At 44.5% G+C, this 25,416-nt stretch overlaps 2 protein-coding genes across 3 annotated transcripts in view; both read right to left on the reverse strand.

The window, feature by feature from the left end:
* On the reverse strand, positions 1 to 21,351 carry tars2 (threonyl-tRNA synthetase 2, mitochondrial). Its single transcript, XM_082968611.1, has 14 exons — positions 21,340 to 21,351; positions 20,741 to 20,916; positions 20,036 to 20,150; positions 19,781 to 19,902; positions 19,235 to 19,343; positions 18,713 to 18,777; positions 18,518 to 18,596; positions 14,610 to 14,756; positions 7,752 to 7,918; positions 7,497 to 7,659; positions 6,972 to 7,109; positions 6,510 to 6,587; positions 6,302 to 6,402; positions 1 to 106 (listed from the first exon to the last, which is right to left on the reverse strand). Exons 1-14 carry the CDS (start codon positions 21,349 to 21,351, stop codon positions 1 to 3), a joined length of 1,578 nt encoding a protein of 525 aa, XP_082824737.1.
* LOC106605802 (regulation of nuclear pre-mRNA domain-containing protein 2) overlaps positions 20,781 to 25,416 on the reverse strand; it is a 19,777-nt gene continuing 15,141 nt past the window's right edge. For both annotated transcript variants that reach the window (XR_014380220.1, XR_014380218.1), the window contains one exon: positions 20,781 to 20,916. The gene's annotated coding sequence lies outside the window, so the exon portion shown is untranslated. The remainder of the gene's footprint in view (positions 20,917 to 25,416) is intronic.

Below are 25,416 nucleotides of genomic sequence, written 5' to 3' on the forward strand. Positions count from 1 at the left end.
TTACCATTTCCCCCCAAAATTCTCAGCCAATATAGCGATCATGCGTTCCAGTGATCCCAGAACAGCTCTGTGGACCATCACTGGTCTGTGGGTCTCTCCATCCCCCCTGAGAGCGAGAGAAAGGGTGAAAGAGAGCAAGAGGGAGAGAGGGTGAGGGAAGAGAGAAAGATGGTGAGAAAGGGGTAAGGGAGATCACTTCAGTCTTAAAGCTACAATAACAAAGCGAACACCCCACCTCTGGTTTGGTAAAAAGCTAAGGGATGAGCCTGGAGAAATGTAACCACTGTGAAATTCAGAGCTATGGATGCAAGGACTGACCATCCATGATATCAACATTTGTTTAACCTTGTTATGAGGCTATACAGTGTTTATGTTGTTTACAAACATTGTCCAGTGTCTGTTCTTTTGACCAGTCTGAGATATGGCTTTTTCTTTGCAACTCTGCCTAGAAGGCCAGCATCCCAGAGTCTCCTCTTCACTGCTGACGTTGAGACTGGTGTTTTGCGGGTACTATTTAATGAAGCTACCAGTTGAGGACTTGTGAGGCGTCAGTTTCTCAAACTAGACATTCTAATGTACTTGTCCTCCACTACCCTTTCTATTCTAGTTAGAGACAGTTTGTGCTGTTCTGTGAAGGGAGTAGTACACAGCGTTGTACGAGATCTTCAATTTCTTGGCAATTTCTCACATGGAATAGCCTTAATTTCTCAGAACAAGAATAGACTGACGAGTTTTAGAAGAAAGTTCTTTGTTTCTGGCCATTTTGAGCCTGTAATCGAACCCACAAATGCTGATAATCCAGATACTCAACTAGTCTAAAGGCCAGTTTTATTGCTTATTTAAATCAGCACAACAATTTTCAGCTGTTCTAACATACTTTCAAAAGGGTTTTCTAATGATCAATTGGCCTTTTCAAATTATAAACTTAGCAAACACAACATGCCATTGGAACACAGGAGTGATGGTTGCTGATAATTGGCCTCTGTAGACCTATGTAAACATTCCATTATTATTATTATTATTTTTTTAAATCAGTCGTTTCCAGCTACAATAGTCATTTACAACATTAGCCATCTCTACAACCCATTTCTGAGAAATTTGATGTTATTTTATGGACAATTTTTATTTTTTTCTTCCAAAAACAAGGAAATTTCTAAGTAACCCCAAACTTTTGAACGGTAGTGTGTGTGTACAGTTGAAGTTGGAAGTTTACATACACCTTAGCCAAATACATATCCTCATTTTTCACAATTCCTGACATTTAATCCTAGTAAAAATTCCGTCTCTTAGGTCAGTTAGGATCACCACTTTATTTTAAGAGAATGTGAAATGTCAGAATAATAGGAGAGAGAATGATTTATTTGAGCTTTTATTTCTTTCATCACATTCCCAGTGGGTCAGAAGTTTACATACACTCAATTAGTATTTGGTAGCATTGCCTTTAAATACATTACCTTGGGTCAAACCTTTTGGGTAGCCTTCCACAAGCTTCCCACAATAAGTTGGGTGAATTTTGGTCCATTCCTCCTGACAGAGCTGGTGTAACTGAGTCAGGTTTGTAGGCCTCCTTGCTCGCACAAGCTTTTTCAGTTCTGCCCTCAAATTTTCTACAGGATTGAGGTCAAGGCTTTGTGATGGCCACTCCAATACCTTTACTTTGTTGTCCTTAAGCCATTTTGCCACAACTTCGGAAGTATGCTTGGGGTCATTGTCCATTTGGAAGACCCATTTGCGACCAAACTATAACTTCCTGATTGATGTCTTGAGACGTTGCTTCAATATATCCACATAATTTTCCGTCCTCATGATGCCATCTATTTTGTGAAGTGCACCAGTCCCTCCTGCAGCACCCACACAATATGATGCTGCCACCCCCGTGCTTCACGGTTGGGATGGTGTTCTTCGGCTTGCAAGCCTCCCCCTTATTCCACCAAACATAACGATGGTCATTATGACCAAACAGTTCTATTTTTGTTTCATCAGACCAGAGGACATTTCTCCAAAAAGTACGATATTTGTCCCCTTGTGCAGTTGCAAACCGTAGTCTGGCTTTTTTATGGCGGTTTTGGAGCAGTGGCTTCTTCATTGCTGAGCGGCCTTTCAGGTTATGTCGATATAGGACTCGTTTTACTGTGGATATAGACACATATATCCATTTCCTCCAGCATCTTCACAAGGTCCATTGCTGTTGTTCTGGGATTGATTTGCACTTTTCGCACAAAAGTACATTCATCTCCAGGAGACAGAACTCATCTTCTTCCTGAGCGGTATGACGGCTGCGTGGTCCCATGGTGTTTATACTTGCGTACTATTGTTTGTACAGATGAACATGGTACCTACAGGCGTTTGGAAATTGCTCCCAAGGATAAATCAGACTTATGGAGGGCAACAACAAAACATTCTGAGTTCTTAGCTGATTTCATTTGATTTTCCCCATGATGTCAAGCAAAGAGGCACTGAGTTTGAAGGTAGGCCTTGAAATACACTGCTCAAAAAAATAAAGGGAACACTTAAACAACACAATGTAACTCCAAGTCAATCACACTTCTGTGAAATCAAACTGTCCACTTAGGAAGCAACACTGACAATAAATTTCACATGCTGTTGTGCAAATGGAATAGACAACAGGTGGAAATTATAGGCAATTAGCAAGACACCCCCAATAAAGGAGTGGTTCTGCAGGTGGGGACCACAGACCACTTCTCAGTTCCTATGCTTCCTGGCTGATGTTTTGGTCACTTTTGAATGCTGGCGGTGCTTTCACTCTAGTGGTAGCATGAGACGGAGTCTACAACCCACACAAGTGGCTCAGGTAGTGCAGCTCATCCAGGATGGCACATCAATGCGAGCTGTGGCAAGAAGGTTTGATGTGTCTGTCAGCGTAGTGTCCAGAGCATGGAGGTGCTACCAGGAGACAGGCCAGTACATCAGGAGACGTGGAGGAGGCCGTAGGAGGGCAACAACCCAGCAGCAGGACCACTACCTCCGCCTTTGTGCAAGGAGGAGCAGGAGAAGCACTGCCAGAGCCCTGCAAAATGACCTCCAGCAGGCCACAAATGTGCATGTGTCTGCTCAAACGGTCAGAAACCGACTCCATGAGGGTGGTATGAGGGCCCGACGTCCACAGGTGGGGGTTGTGCTTACAGCCCAACACCGTGCAGGACGTTTGGCATTTGCCAGAGAACACCAAGATTGGCAAATTCGCCACTGGTGCCCTGTGCTCTTCACAGATGAAAGCAGGTTCACACTGAGCACGTGACAGACGTGACAGAGTCTGGAGACGCCGTGGAGAACGTTCTGCTGCCTGCAACATCCTCCAGCATGACTGGTTTGGCGGTGGGTCAGTCATGGTGTGGGGTGGCATTTCTTTGGGGGGCCGCACAGCCCTCCATGTGCTCGCCAGAGGTAGCCTGACTGCCATTAGGTACCGAGATGAGATCCTCAGACCCCTTGTGAGACCATATGCTGGTGCGGTTGGCCCTGGGTTCCTCCTAATGCAAGACAATGCTAGACCTCATGTGGCTGGAGTGTGTCAGCAGTTCCTGCAAGAAGAAGGCATTGATGCTATGGACTGGTCCGCCCGTTCACCAGACCTGAATCCAATTGAGCACATCTGGGACATCATGTCTCGCTCCATCCACCAACACCACGTTGCACCACAGACTGTCCAGGAGTTGGCGGATGCTTTAGTCCAGGTCTGGGAGGAGATCCCTCAGGAGACCATCCGCCACCTCATCAGGAGCATGCCCAGGCGTTGTAGGGAGGTCATACAGGCACGTGGAGGCCACACACACTACTGAGCCTCATTTTGACTTGTTTTAAGGACATTACATCAAAGTTGGATCAGCCTGTAGTGTGGTTTTCCACTTTAATTTTGAGTGTGACTCCAAATCCAGACCTCCATGGGTTGATAAATAAGATATTTATTGATTATTTTTGTGTGATTTTGTTGTCAGCACATTCAACTATGTAAAGAAAAAAGTATTTAATAAGATTATTTCTTTCATTCAGATCTAGGATGTGTTGTTTAAGTGTTCCCTTTATTTTTTTGAGCAGTATATATCCACAGGTGCACCTCCAATTGACTCAAATGATGTCAATTAGAAGCTTCTAAAGCCATGACAATTTTCGGGAATGTTCCAAGCTGTTTAAATGCACAGTCAACTTAGTGTATGTAAACTTCTGACCCAATGGAATTGTGATACAGTGAATTATAAGTGAAACAATCTGTCTGTAAACAATTGTTGGAAAAATTACTTGTGTCATGCACAAAGTAGATGTCCTAACCGACTTGCCAAAACTATAGTTTGTTAACAAGAAGTGTATGTAAACTTCAACTGAATGCATGTATGCATGCATGTACCGTAATTTCCGGACTATTAAGCGCACCTGAATATAAGCCGCACCCACTGAATTTAAAAAAGATATATATTTTGAACATAAATAAGCCGCACATGTCTATAAGCCGCAGGTGCCTACCGGTACATTGAAACAAATGAACTTTACACAGGCTTTAACGAAACACGGCTTGTAACAAAAAATAAATTAGCAGTAAGCTTTAGTTGTCTTTTTGCACTGAGTCAATTCCTCACGCTGCTGTTTCCAACGTCTTATCATCGACTCATTAAGACCAAGCTCCCGTGCAGCAGCTCTATTTCCTTTTCCAACAGCCAGATCAATCGCCTTCAACTTGAAAGCTGCATCATATGCATTTCTCCGTGTCTTTGCCATGATGAGGGTGACAAAATGACTACCGTAATCAGAATGATGGGAAGTTTGAGAGCGCTCGATTTAATCTAAACAGTAACCAAAAAAGTTGTTTGACCTTAACCCGTTCGGCAATTTCATTGGTCTAATGAAAGCTTCATGCCGCCAAAAAACTGAGCACGTCACAGAATGTGTTTTTTTTGGGAAGAAAAATAACTGAAAGCGGGAAAAATCCATATATTAGCCGCGTCATTGTTTAAGCCGCGAGGTTCAAAGCTGGGAAAAAAGTTGCGGCTTAGAGTCCGGAATTTACGGTATAAACACTCAGCAAAAAAAGAAGCGTCCTCTCACTGTCAACTGCGTTTATTTTCAGCAAACTTAACATGTGTAAATATTTGTATCAACATAACAAGATATAACAACTGAGACATAAACTGAACAAGTTCCACAGACATGTGACTAACAGAAACAGAATAACGTGTCCCTGAACAAAGGGGGGTGTCAAAATCAAAAGTAACAGTCAGTATCTGGTGTGGCCACCAGCTGCATTAAGTACTGCAGTGCATCTCCTCCTCATGGACTGTACCAGATTTTCCAGTTCTTGCTGTGAGATGTTACCCCACTCTTCCACCAAGGCACCTGCAAGTTCCCGGACATTTATCGGGGGAATGGCCCTAGACGCGAATCCAACCACCACCCCTGGTGAGATAAAACTGCAACTCGTCAGTGAAGAGCACTTTTTGCCAGTCCTGTCTGGTCCAGCGACGGTGGGTTTGTGCCCAAAGGCGATGTTGTTGCCGGTGATGTCTGGTGAGGACCTACCTTACAACAGGCCTACAAGCCCTCAGTCCAGCCTCCCTCAGCCTATTGAGGACAGTCTGAGCACTGATGGAGGGATTGTGCGTTCCTGATGTAACTCGGGCAGTTGTTGTTGCCATCCTGTAACTGTCCCGCAGGTGTGATGTTCGGATGTACCGATCCTGTGCAGGTGTTGTTACACGTGGTCTGCAACTGCGAGAACGAACGTCCTGTATCCCAGTCTTTGGCGTCTCACAGTACGGACATTGCAATTTATTGCCCTGGCCACATCGGCAGTCCTCATGCCTCCTTGCAACATGCCTAAGGCACGTTCACGCAGATGAGCAGGGACCCTGGGCATCTATCTTTTGGTGTTTTTCAGTCAGTAGAAAGGCCTCTTTAGTGTGCTAAGTTTTCATAACTGTGACCTTAATTGCTTACCGCATGTTCATTAATTGTTTATGGTTCATTGAACAAGCATGGGAAACAGTGTTTAAACCCTTTACAATGAAGATCTGTGAAGTTATTTGGATTTTTACACATTTTCTTTGAAATACGGGGTCCTGAAAAAGGGATGTTTATTTTTTGCTGAGATTATAATATATATTTAAAATTAATTTATACGTCCAAAAATGGATGCAACAACTAAGGATTCTAGCTTTAAACCCCTCGGTCTAATAACGTTGCCAGCCATGTGCAACCCAATTAAATGTACCATCAGTTAGATAAGAGCAGAAGCTGCATCAGGGAACATCCCAGAACACACAGGTTGAACTCACATAGATGAGCGACTCACCCCACATACTGCAGGTCAAATCTGATTGGTAGCTGGAAGTCCAATTGGATGGTGGCACACTGGTGCTGTCGACCAATGGCGTCCTTGATCTGGATGTCAATCTATGACAACAGGAAGATGGAGTGTGTGAGTGTTAATAACATGGCTCTGTTCAGGGCGGGTTGCAGCGTTACACAACGTTCAGACAGAAGGGTCTTGTGTAACTGACCTTTGGCCCGTAGAACGCTCCATCTCCTGGGTTGAGCTGCCAGCGCTCTCCAAACTGCTGCAGACTCCTCTCCAACTGCTGCTCAGAGAGAAAGAGACAGAGAGAGGAGAGCAGGGGGGGACAAGATGGAGGGGAGTGAAAGAGGAGAAGAAAGTGGGAAAGAGAAAAATGGAAAGAAAGGATCTCATTTCCTCATTGAGCTTCTCCTCTCTGTGTTAATTTCCTGAGCTTTACTCCACAGAGGAAGAGGCAGGGAGCATAGACAGCAGCCACGGAACAGACAGGGCTTTGAGTTCGTCACATCCACATGGCCATATATCAACACTGATTGGATAAGTGTCCCTCATTACGTGATGTCATTATGATTACAGTAGAGGCTATGTGCTGGGATTTATAGACATCACTTGTGGGACAGTAAACACACATTTACATCTGTCTGTATGTTGTGTGTGATGTGTGTACCTGCTCAGCGTGGTCCCACAGTGCAGGCTCCCCCAGGCAGGGTGTAGGTCGGGTGGAGAGGAGACAGTGGAAGGAGAATCCAAAAACTCGATACACACTCCTCACAAAGTCCAAACACGCCATGATCTCCTCCTCCAACTGACAGAGAGAGTGTGTGTGTGTGGGGGGGGGGGTACAGGAAGGGATTGGGCGGCAGGAGTACAGCCAGAAAAGGAGGACAGAGTGATGGAGAAGAATAGAGAAAGTAAATGCAATATTGTAAAAGACAGTATAAATAAACAGATGTGAAACTGGAGAGTCCAGGGGTTAAGGGTTAACTCAGAGATGAGTCCAGGGGTTAAGGGTTAACTCAGAGATGAGTGAGGAGGAACAGTTCATTTATTGACTGTTCCAGTGATTGGATTAGCCAAAGTAGAAAACAAACCTCACAATATCATGTGAATCAGTGTGTGTATAAGCGCAAGTGTGTGTGTGATGTGAGACAAATATCCCAAAAGGTTCAAATGACAAGAATCGTGTGTGTACCTGCTCAGGAGTGCAGAAGATGTGTGCGTCGTCCTGGCAGAACCTGCGGACCCTGGTGAGACCACCCAGAGCGCCGGACAACTCGTTCCGATGCAGTGCCCCGAAATCGGCCCAACGCAACGGGAGCTCCCTCCATGACCTTACACGCTGCTCAAACATCAGACTGGAACAGAGAGAGCTGTTATTGAGAAGTCCTGAACAGTGTGTGGGGCAGAGTATGAGAGAGAATGTAGGGGTGTGTGTGTGTGTTCTCACCAGTGTGCAGGGCAGTTCATGGGTTTGAGTGCATAGGTGTGTGTGTCACCGGTCACAGTAAACATGTTTTCACTGTAGTGTTCCCAGTGACCCGAACGCTCCCACAGTGCAGTGCTGTATAGAGTAGGGGTCACAACCTCATGGAAGCCACGCCTCCTGTACTCAGTCTGGGGGGGGTATGGAGAGAAGGAAGGGGTGGAGAGAAAGGGAGGAACAGAGGGATGTAACAACTTCATTATTACAGACAGATTTCTCTGTGCGCGTGTGTCATCCAGGGTTATTTGGAAATCAGACAGTCACAGTGTAGTAATTGGGGTGATTTCCTGACTACAACAGGAGTGTCCTGAGGTCACCGTCAGGGTAAAGATGTCTGAATGAGCGGCTGTGTGTGTGTGTGCGCACACGGAAGCCAACTTCGCTGATTGTCGTGGCCATTCTACTCTAAAATCATAAAAAATACTAAGGGGGTGTTAGTAAATTCACTCTGGAGTGCCAGAGTGTGCTAAGAGTGCGCTCGTAAATTCAGAGTTGTCAGATTCTCCATTCATAAATTCAGAGTTGTCAGATTCTCCATTCGTAAATTCAGAGCGTTGTAAGATTCTCCATTCGTAAATTCAGAGCGTTGTCAGATTCTCCATTCGTAAATTCAGAGCGTTGTCAGATTCTCCATTCATAAATTCAGAGCGTTGTCAGATTCTCCATTCGTAAATTCAGAGCGTTGTCAGATTCTCCATTCATAAATTCAGAGCGTTGTCAGATTCTCCATTCGTAAATTCAGAGTTGTCAGATTCTCCATTCGTAAATTCAGAGCGTTCCGCTCTAAGAGCTTGCAGAGCACACACTGGATGCCCTGACCAAGGAGTAGGGTTGATCGAGCGTTCTGACCTCACAACAGCAGTTAATCACCCAAGCTAACTGGCTAAAGTTGGTTAACTTGCTAGCTACTTCCAGACACATAATGAGAGAACACCTCACTCTGACCATTTTACTCTCCCTAGCAGAGCTGGTTAGGCTGTTTGCATGTTATCCAGAGTGTTAGTGACTAACTGTGCTGCTTGCAACAATTAAATGAAGTTAATTTGACAACGTTTACTGACACCGGTCATATTTAACGGGTGTTGCGCGTTCGTTAATTCATCAGTTATTCTGCGCTCTGGCACACTCAGACGAGAGTAGATAGGGTGCGTTCGTTAATTCATTCTGGCCAAGTCAACCAAAGCAAAGTTGGTAGAATGTTTGAATTTGGAATGTTTGGCTGATAAGAGTAACAGTGTTGATTTGAAAGTCGTTCTATTTCCTTGCCATGGTCTTCTATTCATAAGATTACTTACATTTGAATATGATGATCTCACAATTGAAAAGAGCAACTTTAGAATGTTTGCTTGATAGGCACCAATGTTGATATGGAACTGTTTTGGTCGCATCAACACCAAGACTAGACGAGGGACTTGTTTCTGCCAGAGCCATATATGAAGATATTTCTGCCAGGTTTTAGAACAGCTGACATGTTAGCACCTTATTCTTGAGATGTTGGTGATGTAACAATACAAGAGTGCCTCTGACAGTTCCCTATGAAAATTTGAGCAGCAGCTGAAAAATGAGCTCCTACAAATATTGAAATTTACATGGTTTTTAGAGTGAAGTACATCGGAAAAAAGCAAAAGAAAACCGCAAGACTGAATAGGAGAAAAAACAAGCAACAAACAAAGAAGATAGGCTTTTGAAAAATAACTATTTTTCATAAAATTGTAGTTATCTTAGCTAGCTGAATTGTTTCCCAGTTGCTAAGCAGTTGCTAGGGACTCTTTTGGAAGAAGCTAGCTAGCAAACGAAGAACAACAAAGAATATCTAGTTAACAGAAGAAAAGAAAGAGAAAAACAGGACAGAAGAAAAAGGATATCAAAGTGAAACAGTTCTCTAAAGACACAAGAGACAATAATACAAGAAACAACACTTCTGTAGCTTGTCAACTATGTGCCTGTCTATCCCTGTTCTCTCCTCTCTGCACAGGCCATACAAACGCTTCACACCGCGTGGCCGTTGCCACTAACCGGGTGGTCCCAGCGCGCACGACCCACGTGGAGTTCCTGGTCTCCGGCAGCCTCTGGAACTGCCGGTCTGCGGCCAACAAGGCTGAGTTAATCTCAGCCTATGCTACCCTCCAGTCCCTAGACTTCCTGGCGCTGACGGAAACATGGATTACCACAGATAACACTGCTACTCCTACTGCTCTCTCTTCATCTGCCCACGTGTTCTCGCATACCCCTAGAGCATCGAACCAGCGGGGTGGTGGCACTGGAATCCTCATCTCTTCCAAGTGGACATTCTCTCTTTCTCCCCTGACCCATCTGTCTATCTCCTCATTTGAATTCCATGCTGTCACAGTTACCAGCCCTTTCAAGCTTAACATCCTTATCATTTATCGCCCTCCAGGTTCCCTTGGAGAGTTCATCAATGAGCTTGACGCCTTGATAAGTTCCTTTCCTGAGGATGGCTCACCTCTCACAGTTCTGGGTGACTTTAACCTCCCCACGTCTACCTTTGACTCATTCCTCTCTGCCTCCTTCTTTCCACTCCTCTCCTCTTTTGACCTCACCCTCTCACCTTCCCCCCCTACTCACAAGGCAGGCAATACGCTTGACCTCATCTTTACTAGATGCTGTTCTTCCACTAATCTCATTGCAACTCCCCTCCAAATCTCCGACCACTACCTTGTATCCTTTTCCCTCTTGCTCTCATCCAACACTTCTCACTCTGCCCCTACTCGGATGGTATTGCGCCGTCCCAACCTTCGCTCTCTCTCTCCCGCTACTCTCTCCTCTTCCATCCTATCATCTCTTCCCTCTGCTCAAACCTTCTCCAACCTATCTCCTGATTCTGCCTCCTCAACCCTCCTCTCCTCCCTTTCTGCATCCTTTGATTTTCTCTGTCCCCTATCCTCCAGGCCGGCTCGGTCCTCCCCTCCTGCTCCGTGGCTCGACGACTCACTACGAGCTCACAGAACAGGGCTCCGGGCAGCCGAGCGGATATGGAGGAAAACTCGCCTCCCTGCGGACCTGGCATCCTTTCACTCCCTCCTCTCTACATTCTCCTCTTCTGTCTCTGCTGCTAAAGCCACTTTCTACCACTCTAAATTCCAAGCATCTGCCTCTAACCCTAGGAAGCTCTTTGCTACCTTCTCCTCCCTCCTGAATCCTCCTCCCCCTCCCCCCCCCCCTCTCTGCGGATGACTTCGTCAACCATTTTGAAAAGAAGGTTGACGATATCCGATCCTCGTTTGCTAAGTCAAACGACACCGCTGGTCCTGCTCACACTGCCCTACCCTGTGCTTTGACCTCTTTCTCCCCTCTCTCTCCAGATGAAATCTCGCGTCTTGTGACGGCCGGCCGCCCAACAACCTGCCCACTTGACCCTATCCCCTCCTCTCTTCTCCAGACCATTTCCGGAGACCTTCTCCCCTACCTCACCTCGCTCATCAACTCATCCTTGACCGCTGGCTACGTCCCTTCCGTCTTCAAGAGAGCGAGAGTTGCACCCCTTCTGAAAAAACCTACACTCGATCCCTCCGATGTCAACAACTACAGACCAGTATCCCTTCTTTCTTTTCTCTCCAAAACTCTTGAACGTGCCGTCCTTGGCCAGCTCTCCTTCTATCTCTCTCAGAATGACCTTCTTGATCCTAATCAGTCAGGTTTCAAGACTGGGCATTCAACTGAGACTGCTCTTCTCTGTGTCACGGAGGCTCTCCGCACTGCTAAAGCTAACTCTCTCTCCTCTGCTCTCATCCTTCTAGACCTATCTGCTGCCTTTGATACTGTGAACCATCAGATCCTCCTCTCCACCCTCTCCGAGTTGGGCATCTCCGGCGCGGCCCACGCTTGGATTGCGTCCTACCTGACAGGTCGCTCCTACCAGGTGGCGTGGCGAGAATCTGTCTCCGCACCATGCGCTCTCACCACTGGTGTCCCCCAGGGCTCTGTTCTAGGCCCTCTCCTATTCTCGCTATACACCAAGTCACTTGGCTCTGTCATATCCTCACATGGTCTCTCCTATCATTGCTATGCAGACGACACACAATTAATCTTCTCCTTTCCCCCTTCTGATAACCAGGCAGCGAATCGCATCTCTGCATGTCTGTCAGACATATCAGTGTGGATGACGGATCACCACCTCAAGCTGAACCTCGGCAAGACGGAGCTGCTCTTCCTCCCAGGGAAGGACTGCCCGTTCCATGATCTCGCCATCACGGTTGACAACTCCCTTGTGTCCTCCTCCTAGAGTGCTAAGAACCTTGGCGTGATCCTGGACAACACCCTGTCGTTCTCCACTAACATCAAGGCGGTGATCCGATCCTGTAGGTTCATGCTCTACAACATTCGCAGAGTACGACCCTGCCTCACACAGGAAGCGGCGCAGGTCCTAATCCAGGCACTTGTCATCTCCCGTCTGGATTACTGCAACTCGCTGTTGGCTGGGCTCCCTGCCGGTGCCATTAAACCCCTACAACTCATCCAGAACGCCGCAGCCCGTCTGGTGTTCAACCTTCCCAAGTTCTCTCACGTCACCCCGCTCCTCCGCTCTCTCCACTGGCTTCCAGTTGAAGCTCGCATCCGCTACAAGACCATGGTGATTGCCTACGGAGCTGTGAAGGGAACGGCACCTCCATACCTTCAGGCTCTGATCAGGCCCTACACCCAAACAAGGGCACTGCGTTCATCCACCTCTGGCCTGCTGCCCCCCCTACCTCAGAGGAAGCACAGTTCCCGCTCAGCCCAGTCAAAACTGTTCGCTGCTCTGGCACCCCAATGGTGGAACAAGCTCCCTCACGACGCCAGGACAGCGGAGTCAATCACCACCTTCCGGAGTCACCTGAAACCCCACCTCTTTAAGGAATACCTAGGATAGGATAAAGTAATCCTTCTAACCCCCCCCCCCCCTTAAAAGATTTAGATGCACTATTGTAAAGTGGTTGTTCCACTGGATATCATAAGGTGAATGCACCAATTTGTAAGTCGCTCTGGATAAGAGCATCTGCTAAATGACGTAAATGTAATGTAAATGAAATGACCCGCTGTAAACAAACAAAACAGTGCAGCGAATTTAAAATACATTTTTACTGATTAGCATTTGGGATAATGTGTATCCAAGTCCAAGGTTTTGGTGTCATCAAATTGCATCTTTATCGATTTTGAAAACTATCAGAAATAAACAGCATAATGTGGAAGTGTCAATGATCACTTAGCAACGGCTATAGAGGAGAAAGTGGTGCTCTCGGAACTTTCAGACAGAGACCGCATTGGCCCAACTCTCTAGATACTGTTTCACTCTGGTTTCTGCCATCTTAGATTATCAACTTTTCAAAAATGCATCTACATCCAGCAATTTCACCAGTCTGTAACATGGATGGCACTGAGACATCAGTATCTTCCTGCAAGACCTTCAAATCCCATCATCAATGGTACGAATCATGGTGTACTCTCACGAAGATCTGGTTCATTGTTGAGTTTCGTGTACTTCTCAACATTCCTTGTTTAGCATGCATTTGGGTACATATAGAACTGGTTTTGTGTGTGAATTTAGGTCTGGTCCTGACCGAGTTTCTCAGAGATCTTGCAGTGTGAGTGGCACTGGAAGCCCCTAAACATGGCCAGCTGCTGGTATCACAACCAGCACCTGCCTGAGCAGCACCTGCCTGAGCAGGAGAAATGACATCCGTTTCACAAGCACATGGAGCTGAAGCGCAAGGTAGAGTTTTACAGGAGAGTTAGGAGGGGGTTTTACGAGCAGTGTGTGAGCTCAGGGCCCAGTTCTGGATTTGGCCTGTCAGATAGTGTTAAATGCATAGAAATAGAATGAATAGAACTGGACTCCTAATTCAAGTTAATGGTTTGACCATTCTATTTCTATGCATTTAACACTATACGATAGACAAAATACAAATAGACAACTTGTGAAAAACTAGGACCAGGAGACCAGTGGCATTTTTCTGATGGAGAAACTACAAGCCATTCCAGGGGTGTTGGAGTTGGCTGCAGAGAGGGGCTTCCTGTGAATCTCTGATCTATTTTGGAGAAGCAGTAGCTAGTAAGAGGGATTGGTAAGTATAGTACATTTATGTGTAAGTTAGTCTATTTTATATCAATAAAAATAAACAATATTTCAAGCATAAAAATGATGATGCGTCTGTGTTTGTGTGCGTGTGTTACCTTGATAAAGTGATAAAATGATGATGCGTCTGTGTGTGCGTGTGTTACCTTGATAAAGTGATAAAATGATGATGCGTCTGTGTGTGTGCGTGTGTTACCTTGATAAAGTGATAAAATGATGATGCGTCTGTGTGTGTGCGTGTGTTACCTTGATAAAGTGATAAAATGATGATGCGTCTGTGTGTGTGCGTGTGTTACCTTGATAAAGTGATAAAATCATGATGCGTCTGTGTCTGTGTGTGTGCGCGTGTGTTACCTTGATAAAGTCAGCGAGTGTGTTGTAGATGTGAGCTCCTTTAGGCAGGAAGAAGCAGCTTCCAGGACTGACGTCATTAAAGAAGAACAGCTCCTGGTCCTGGAGGCAAAACACATACACACACACACACACACACACACACACACACACACACACACACACCTCCCCCCATATCAGTAAACGCTCCATTTGAGATACCGTCGCACTTGCCTCACAGTTAGCCAAGATGCTAAACTAGCCCGCTAAAATAGGTTAGTTCGTTAGCAATAGTTTCTACACTACTCGGCTAGCTACAGTAGCGCTGCCGTGCCAATAATAACCTGTCTCCAGTTGTTTATATTTCTATGCGTATTGGGCCTAGATCTTTTTATCTTCCCTCTCCCCGTCCACCTCACCTTGCCGATGCGTCTGTGGTCTCTCTTCCGTGTCTCCTCCTGTTCCCTCTCCCACTCCTCCCTCTCCCTCTCTCCTGGGAAGGCCACACCCATCACACGCATCACGCCTGACGTGCCAACAGGATTGGTCAACGTTACGGGAGACACCTGAACAGAAAGAGGGGGGACAGAAAAGACAAAGAGTAGCATAAAAGAGAAATATACTAAACAAAAATATAAAAGGCAACATGTAAAGTGTTGGTCTCATGTTTCATGAGCTGAAATAAAAGATCCAATAAATGTTCCATAGGCAGAAAAAGCTTATTTCTCTCCATTTTTGTGAACAAATTTGTTTACATCCCTGTTAGTGAGCATTTCTCCTTCGCCAAGATAATCTATCCACCTGACAGGTGTGGCATATCAAGAAGCTGATTCAACAGAATGATCATTACACCGGTGCACCTTGTGCTGTGGTCAATAAAAGGCCACTCTAAAATGTGCCGTTGTGTCGCACAACACAATGCCACAGATGTCTCAAGTTTTATAGGGAGCGTGCAATTGACATGCTGACTGCAGGAATGTCCACCAGAGCTGTTGCCTGAAAATGTAATGTTAATATCTCTACCATAAGCCGTCGTTTTAGAGAATTTGGCAGTAAGTTCAACCAGTCTCACAACCGCAGACCACATGTATGGCATCAGGAGGGCGAGTGGTTTGCTGATGTCAATGTTGTGAACAGAGTGCCCCATGGTGGCGGTGGGATTATGGTATGGGCAGGCATAAGCTACGGATAGAGAATTAACACAACTGCATTTTATCGATGGCAATTTTAATGCACAGAGAAACCGTGACGAGATCAACTCTATGCGAAGGAGATGTGTCGCGCTGCATGAGGCAAATGGTAGTTTAAGGTATCTGTGACCAACAGATGCATATCTGTACTCCAAGTCATGTGAAAACCATAGATTTGGGCCTAATGGTTTTATTTCAAATTGAATGATTTCCTTATATGAACTGTAACTCAGTAAAATCTTAGAAATTGTTGCGTTTATATTTTTGTTCAGTATATATAGTAAAAAAAGAAAAACCCTTGAATGAATAGGTGTCCAATATATACAGTACCAGTCAAGAGTTGACACATACTCATTCAAGGGTTTTTCTTTATTAGTACTATTTTCTACATTGTAGAATAATAGTGAAGACATCACAACTATGAAATAACAAATGGAATCATGTAGTAACCAAAAAGATTTTAGATTCTTTAAAGTAGACACCCTTTGCCTTGATGACAGCTTTGCACATACTTGGCATTCTCTCAACCAGCTTCACCTGGAATGCTTTTCCAACAGTGTTGAAGGAGTTCCCACATATGCTGAGCACTTGTTGGCTGCTTTTCCTTCACTCTGCTTTCAATTCATCCCAAACCATCTCAATTGGGTTGAGGTCGGGTGATTGTGGAGGCCAGGTCATCTGATACAGCACTCCATCACTCTCCTTCTTGGTCAAATAGCCCTTACACAGCCTGGAGGTGTGTTTTGGGTCATTGTCCTGTTGAAAAAGAAATGATAGCCCCACTAAGCCCAAACCAGATGGGATGGCGTATCGCTGCAGAATACGGTGGTAGCCATGCTGGTTAAGTGTGCCTTGAATTCTAAATAAATCACAGACTGTCACCAGCAAAGCACCCCCACACCTCCTCCTCCATGCTTCAAGGTGGGAACCACACATGCGGAGATCATCCGTTCACCTACACTGCGTCTCACAAAGACAGGGCGGTTGGAACCAAAAATCTCAAATTTGAACTCATTAGACCAAATGACAGATTTCCAGTCTCATGTCCATTGCTCGTGTTTCTTGGCCCAAGCAAGTCTCTTATTCTTATCGGTGTCCTTTAGTAGTGGTTTCTTTGCAGCAATGTAACCATGAAGGCCTGATTCACGCAGTCTCCTCTGAACAGTTGATGTTGAGATGTGTCTGTTACTTGAACTCCGTGAAGCATTTATTTGGGCTGCAATCTGATGTGCAGTTAACTCTAATGAGCTTATTCTCTGCAGCAGTGGTAACTCTGGGTCTTCCTTTCCTGTGGCGGTCCTCATGAGAGCCAGTTTCATCATAGAGCTTGATGGTTTTGCGACTGCACTAAGGTGGTACACCTGTTAATTAAAATGCATTCCAGGTGACTACCTCATGAAGCTGGTTGAGATAATGCCAAGAGTGTGCAAAGCTGTCATCAAGGCAAAGGGTGACTACTTTGAAGAATCTCAAATATAAAATATATTTTGATTTGTTTAACACTTTTTTGGTTACTACATGATTCCATATGTGTTATTTCATAGTTTTGATGTCTTCACTATTATTCTACAATGTAGAAAATAGTAAAAATAAAGAAAAACACTTGAATGAATTGGTGTTCTAATACTTTAGACCGGTAGGTAGTGCGTATTTTATATATATATATATATATATCCCAGCCATCTTTCTTCCATAGCCACCATTTTGGAACCACTTCTCTACAGATAATGGGCAGGGGCTGTGTTTCCCCTTGGGACAATAAAGATTGACATGATTTGACTTGGCGGGGGCAGGAAACTGGTCACTGACAATCACAACATCCTGTGGCTATTGCTCTCCCAGCGTGGAAAGTGGAAATTCCATTCTGACCAGTACAATACCAGTATGGAAATTCCACTTCTGAAAGAAAACAGTAATGCTGAGCGATTAACCGAAATGTTGGTTTTTAAAACAACTAATTGACAAACGTCAGTTCAATTATTTGAATTCGATTTAGTTCATTACTTTTTCTGTGAGCTCGATGCGCAGTTTCTCTAGAGACAAACCAGATCACCAAACCGAAACTGAACAGACCTCAAGCACTAATTGCTCAGCACCAGCAAATAGGTCATTGTTGGCATCACGGGCTACCAAGCTACAGTTCTAATGCTTCTAGGGAAAAAACAAGCAGCGTTTTGTTTTCGCTTGTCTTCCGTGTGACGTTGTTCTGACTTGTTAGTCTCCAGTGCGTCGTTTAACTGGCCAGTGACTGCCAAGTGATTGTCATTTACCAGTAAGGAATTTCCAGTGTGACCTGTGCAGTCCCAGTACACATTGGTATCAGGAAGAGGAGGTCAGAGTTAATGGCTATATTGCATGGTAATGTCACAGCCCATGTTGAGTTAAACAGTAACCAGGTTTCCATCCAACCTTTTTCAGCGAGTAAAGTACATGTTGGATAGAAAGAAAAGTCACGACAGGCCGGATGGAAACAGCAAATTTGTAGGTAAACTTTCCAAATGTAGACAAAACAAAACACACTAGACAAGGTGGGATCTTTTAGTGTCTAAAATTAAAACGGTGGTGGAAACGCTTTTAGGCGCAAATATTTATATAATAACCATCATAACGAAGTAAAGTTGGAGTCAGGCGATGACAAGTCTGTGTGGTCCTCCCACTACGACACGTCAGGAAAGCATACAGTTTATTAGAGTACAGATGAAATAAGTTACTATGAACGTCAGGGTGGTGAAAACACAAGGTGATGAGCTTGATGCTCCTTTCCAAATACTGTATCAAGGGTCTGATGCTTGGCTGCCTTTTGACAAATAAAAAGAATCTTGCTCTTTTGTCCATAATAATCTCATCATGTAGGCTATACCCACACTGTATCTGCCAGCTGTTGGCTACAGCACGCGTGCCAGGATCAGAGTGGGAACATTCACTACATAACTCAACATGGTTTGTGACAAAACCATCAGTAGAGATGAAAATGCGATGGAATCCCATTTAAGTGTTGTTTTTTATCCTGTACATTCAATTTTTACATCCAGCGTAGTTTAGATGTCATGAGGAGAAGACAAGAACTGTACATTCCTCACTGAACTGATATGCAGACAGGAAGGAAGGCAGATTGACACACAAACAAACACACATACCTGCAGCATCTTGAAGACCTTGAGGAGACCAGTGTGAGGGAGGAGAGGACCATTGCAGACTCCTATGCTGTCTCCACACCTGACCCACACACAGAACAGGAAGAGATGGACATGTCATCCTAGTGTACAGTCCTTTCTCCTTAAAAACAGACCATGACTGTGTTGTATCAGGCTGTGAGATGTTGAGCAACAAACCTGTAGACTGTAACAGTAGGACCACTCATCTGTTCTTCAATCAACTGGAGTCTCAGAGCATTGTCCTAGATGACAGAACACACTCAGTTAGTACACATACACACTAGTGTATCACGGCCACACCCCTTGAATTACAGACATTCCTAGATGACCATTACAGTCAGAGGTTAAAGACAACACATGTAAACAGTCAATTCCACAAGCTGCTACAGGTAGGAGCAGAGCAACACACCTACATTCTAGAATACTGTGGGCCATAACCATAATGCCATCTAATGTCTCATTCTGTACCAACTTCATACTATCCCTGCGTCATTACACCGACTAACCAAACACTCTAAGCCAAATACATTTAGTGCAGGTAAGGTACAAAATAGTACTGGTATTGATCCATATGCCTGTTTCCAACCACAATGGCTATGTCCTAAATGGCACCCTATTCCCTATATAGGGAACTACATAAGAAATAGGATGCCATTTCAGATGCAGCCAATGACATAAACAGAGCCAATGACCTCTGACCTGGAAGAGCTCTGTAACTTCCTGCCTGTTCAGCTCCAGTCTGGAGAGAGGAAGCCTCTGGCCAGCGGCCTCCTTACATCTCTCCTCTAGCTCAGCTAGGGACAGGGCACTGGGAGAGAGACCAGGGGTAAATACTGTTTCTCTGTGTATACAGTGCATTCGGAAAGTATTCAAACCACTCAACTTTTTCCACATTTTGTTACGTTACAGCCTTATTCTAAAATGGATTCAATTGCCCCCCCCCCTCAATCTATACACAATACCCATAATGACAACGCAAAAACAGGTTTAGACATTTTAGCAAATTTATATTAAAAACACACCCGGAAATATCCCATTTACATGACAGCTCCTCCCAGGGGCTGTTAGAGAACAAATGCATCCCTTCCCTCCCTCCCTCCCTCCCTCCCTCAAAGCAGCTTTTCTGTCTTAAAGGGGTGCCAAAAGGTGAGGGGATGGTTAGTGGGGTAAAATGTAATGACTAAGTTGCTTTGGATAAAAGCAAAATGGCATATATTATATTACAAAGAGAGGAAGATATCTTACCTGTTCTCCAGGAGGTGGTCACAGTAGAGGCCGGACTCTGACACGCCCTCTCTGCACACATCCACCCCAAACACCCTCTCTAACACCCACCCCACAACACACGCTCCTGTCCTCCACACAGCCTGGGGAAAAAGGGAGAAAATGAAAGAGATGAGCGAGAGGAGATAAGAGAGAGAAGAGGTCAACCTCTGCCTCTGACTGCTCTCCATGTAAGATCTATTGGGTGAGATGAATGAGAATGTCCTAAGTAAGTACCTGTTTGCCCTCTGTGGTGTCGAAGCCTAGCAGCTGTAGTTCACAGTCAGCCTCCAGGGGGCGAAGCAGCTCCCACAGCTCTCCATTCACCCGGCACACCAGAGCACCTTTCACACTGCACAGACATGGAGTGTTGGAGGGTTAGAGACAATGTCAATATGTTTGCTTACACCTATCCAATTTCACCAAATTCCAATCTGAAAGCAAAGAGATGGGACACATAGGTGTCCCAGGGACTGAGAAAGGCCTGAAGGACTCTGCAGGGAGTTACTCAGGTTGCATTTAGACAGGCAGCCCAATTCTGATATTTTTTTTCTCACTAATTGGTCTTTTGACCAATCAGATCAGCTCTGAAAACGACCCGATGTGAAAAGATCTGATGAATCAAAAGACCAATTAGTGGAAAATAAGAGAATTGGGCTGCCTGTCAAAACACGGCACGTGTTCTGAGGGATAAACAGTGCTTGAATTGGACAGAAGCTCAATGGAGCAGAGTACCGGCACCTCAACATTTCTGCTGCTTGAGTTCCTGCACCTCTTACAGAATATTAGCTCAAAAGTATTGCAGAGTTCCTTTACCTAAATATAAAACAGTACCGGCACTCAAAATAAGTACCAGCACCTATTGAGCACTGGCGATAACCCTTCCCTGACTTTTAGGATTCTGAATAATACATTATAAAAACACACGTCTGAGAGGCTAACCGTGCATTCTGAGCGATGATTGAGGGCGTGGTCACGCCTGTGGTGCCATTCACCGTCCTGCCATCAGCCAATCGGACGCTGAAGGCCTGTTTCGTGGCGCCGCTTGTCCTCTGCTGTCCCTGCCTCTCTCTGAGAGACTCAAACACCCGCACACGCTCAGACAGAGCAGGGGATGCCTGTATAAAGGCAGAGGGGAAGAAATTAGGAAACAAGGGAATAGGAAAGGAGAGAGCACAGGGGTCAATATGAACAACAATAATACAGACAAGGGGATCATACTATTAACATGTAATCGTTTTAAATCAAATCTTCGCACAATATGGTATTCATAACAAAATGTATGGCATTATGATCATACATACATACATTAGTAGTTGCATATTTGAGAGAGAGGACCCAATAATATGCTTAATTGAGAACTGTCCCCTCCCACCAAACACCCCTAAAAAAAAAGTGTAACCTTGTGGTCACACACACACACACACACACAAATGACATGACAGTTTACAGCGCTGTCTTGTTTGGCCGTCAGAACACTTTCAGGGCTATTCATAGATCCATCCAATGGTTTGTCAGAGGACACGCCCACACCTATGTACCTGAGCGGTCATAGGAATATGCTACACCACTGATTTGGAGAAGGCTGGCTACACAACCCAATGACACTGTACTCAGCAGGCCAGTACAGCTATATTTCATAACAGAAAACGGTTTAATAAGGTTGCACACCTTGCTAAAGCGCCTCTGACAGTGAAGCACTGCTCGAACTGACGGCCGACAGACGGGAAACCGCAACATCACGGTCACGAGCATCCTTAATCCACCGGTTTCACCGAAAACTTTTCATAATCATAACATTTCACACTCGTTGTCCCTTACACTGCAAGCGGCCATAATACCGGAAGAATGAAGTAGATGGGGAAGAAGTGATTGGCCAGCAAGGAAAGAGGGCGGAAACTTGACGTTGGCAAGTGCGCGCACGTTGGTGAGCGTCAACAATTGAAAGCGCGCCCCCGTTCATTTATACACCTCAGTTGCGCCCACTAATCTGTATTTAACATTCGGATAAATCACTTTCAGGTAAACAAGGCTAACTTCACACCATTAATCTAAAACCGACTATCCATGAATATGACCTGAATCTATTTAACATAGGTATGCTCAATTCCTACATTTTCTCAAATTACGCCCAAGATCAAGAGTGGAGCGTTCAAGAAACCCATCCCAATATGAGTAGATCACTGCATCTGTGCAGCGCCTGAAGAGAATTGATCAACGGTGAGGCACCGGATTGGTCCCTGTGAGAGCCAGCCAGCAACACACATCCATTCATTGATTGGCCGCATGAAGAGAGAGGAACAGCAGAGAACGTTGTAGCTCAGAGCACCGTTATTAGGCTATTACACGCACATAGCTCAAAAGTACTCGCCTCTAACGTGGGGCAGAAATTAGGCTACTTTCAACAGACTTCTGGAAGGAATAGTATGTAGCCTATTTCGTTTACATTGTTTTAATATAAAGTAACATATAACTAGGATTAGTTTGAGAAGCCTTGCCACTGGCATCTCTATTCGTACATTCAAGACACCAGCAACGAGCGCATGGTGATATGATCAATAGGGTTTCGTTATTTCTTTCCACATAAGGTATATTGGTTCAAAGCTCATAGTGGTTGTAGACGTCTTTGTGTATAATAGTTAAGACATAACTTGGTCATTTTATGTGACCGATATACACGTAAATATGGTTTCATTTTTTCTACATAAATGTAAGTAACTTAAGTAAAATATACTTCAAAGAGTTACATAGTGTTGATGTACTAACAAACGTCAATATGATTTTAGAGAAATGGGGATTTGCAAGTGACGCAGACTGGCTCGTATAAGAAAAAAACATGGAAAGAACGCTTGGGGGCGCTAGAGTCATTTAACTGGGGATTTAGGACCACCTGTAAAGTGTCACTGAAAATACACTGAAATGGGTAGGTCCCTGGGTAAAATGCCCGAGAGGGACCTTGGACCTTCTCCTCAAATACATTTGAGGAGGGGGTGAGGAGATAGGACACAAGGAATCACAGAAGGACAAATTGAATCACAGAAAGACAAATTGAGTTAGAGCCCTAGAAATCAGATTGCCCTAAAATTCACAGGTTACCCCAAATACTGATTCAAAAATCTCATTAGGGGTAAAACTCCAAAATTATATTGGATCAGTGTCTAGGGGCAATGTCATTCTCATTGGCTACTACCTGAAATATGGACCATTATGAAGCACAATTAAATACTTGTTCACCGTCAATATCTCATACTTGGAACCCCACCTCCACACAGATAAGAGACGTGTGTACTCTAAGGTGAAACATATTTATGTTTGTATGAAGAGCATCTCAATGGCTCTCATCGCATCCTTTCCTTCATCTACACTGATCCCAATGAAGGAAACCGGTGAAATAAAGACTTTTAGCACACTTCCCTACATTGCTTTCACCTATCCGGTCTTCTCAGAACAGTATATGAAGGTGATGAGAGGAAGCCACTGAGATGTGGTAATATTACAATATGATCTCAACTGCCTTTCATTAATGGGACAGGGGTAATACATTTAAAGTACTGTGCAGTGTCTGCACTGAATATTGGGTGGGTGGGTTACAGACGTCAATGCTTTCAACGCCAGACCGTGAAATCAGAGTCAAGGTGCGTCATACATGCAGTAGACTGGTTTGGGAGGAACTATGGATGTGACAGCAAAGACATGTGGACTAGAGCTCTGTGCAAGGATGTGAGCTACACAACCAAGAATATCAGTGTCAATCGAAAAGGTTGAATGTAGATGGGTATGGTAGATGCTGTTGGATGGAATCACGTGTGTGTGTGTGTGTGCGCGCGCGCATAGAAAACAAAATTGTAACCCACTTCTGGGTTAGGATCGTCAGACTCAATAATATAACTAAACTCACAATGGGTGTAATAGCATGGCAGTGACTACCTCAGTCAACCAGAGGAGGCTGGTGAGGGGAGGACAACTCATAGTAATGGATGGAATGGTATAAAACACATGGAAAACCAGGTGTTTGATACCACTCAATTTATTCCGTTCCAGCCATTACTATGAACCCGTCCTCCCCATATAAAGTGCCACCAGCCACCACTGGTCTTAACCGATATGGTACAGTACTGTCTTCATGTCAGTGCTCTGTGGCCCGTTCCGGTCACCAAATCAACCCCTAGTCTCTACTACACACGTCACGTATATGAAAGGATTGGATAGGTGCAATACGGTAATAGCTGCACCTTGCCTCTGATTGGCTTACACCCATCTAATCCTCCCAGATCGACAAGTGCCTAAAAGGTAAGGCCAAGGGGTTGATTATGAATTGAATATTCATAATTGCAGAGGCTGTGTTTAAAACAAAAACACATGCAGTAGGACTCCATGGAGTGTGGTTTAAACTGTAAAGTCTTCATATGAAGTAAATGCCTGGCTGGATGTCTAAATTGTGACAGTCATAGGTAAACATAGTAAATCCCTGAACTACAAGACGGCTCAGTGGTAGAGAGAGGAGAGCAGTAGCATCGGAAAGGATTGGACACTCAAAAGATTAATGATAGAACATCATTGATGATCATAAAAAGAATAGCAATGCATCTAAACACAAGGAGAACATAACAACCACCCCTTCATGACTGAATCATTACATAGTTAATGCATACTACACACACACACCATCAGATTCATCAAATCTTAAGCATTTTCACGCAAATTATTCAAACAAACATATTTCAAACTTAAGGGTACATTGAATGACAATATTATTTAAACAAACTGTTCAAAGAAAATGATTACATCTCTGAATCCACCCTGGTGGCTAGCTCTGTCTAACTGAGGTATGAGTTAGAAGGGATGTCATTAGTCTGCTGTACAGCAGGGAAACGTGCACAAAGCAACCTGCCTGCGTTAATCTGGTCATTATCAGCAGTGACAGAGATGCATCACATCATACATATAGTCAGAGTAGTAGCTGCTCTGTACCATTGATTCAGAACAGCATCGCTTCCATTCAGACATTTATAGCAGAACACCATAAACTGATAAACTAACGGGAAATTTAGAGGAGCATTTACATAGTTTTCCCATTATCTTAATGAGTAATGAATGTTTGCAGATAATTCACTCATCACTTCTTCATCGGTGTTATTTGGTATTCTACAGTTGTAAATGTACAGCGTCAGAGGAAGGAAAGGAGGATAAATCTAGGAAAGGTAGCGAAGGGAAAAGGTCAAAAGTAACAACAACAAAAAACCTTCTGGACTGGACAGACCGTGCACTGCACATGCATAGGCAAGTATAGATATTTTACATCTGACATGAAGTTACAGCCACAACAAAAATCACAGCAAGAAATCCAAAACAACTCAGAACAAATGAGCAGTTGGGGAACAAAATGACATTGTTTGTACTGTTATAAGTAATGTTTCAGCATTTCAATTCAGCTTTGAATAACTAGACCAAAATAACATCTATCATACTGCAGCAGCCATGACAACTGCTGCGACTGGTCTTACCGGTATCCATGACTGTATCAAAGAAAGTAGTACCCTCCCCTTGGTTGGGTTGAAACTGGATTTTATTAAAGACAATACAGGTAGCGATGGCCTAGTAGAGAGACACAGCGGGTT

This window comes from Salmo salar, chromosome 02, assembly GCF_965601325.2.
Source record: "Salmo salar chromosome 02, fSalSal1, whole genome shotgun sequence".
NCBI lineage: Eukaryota > Metazoa > Chordata > Actinopteri > Salmoniformes > Salmonidae > Salmo > Salmo salar.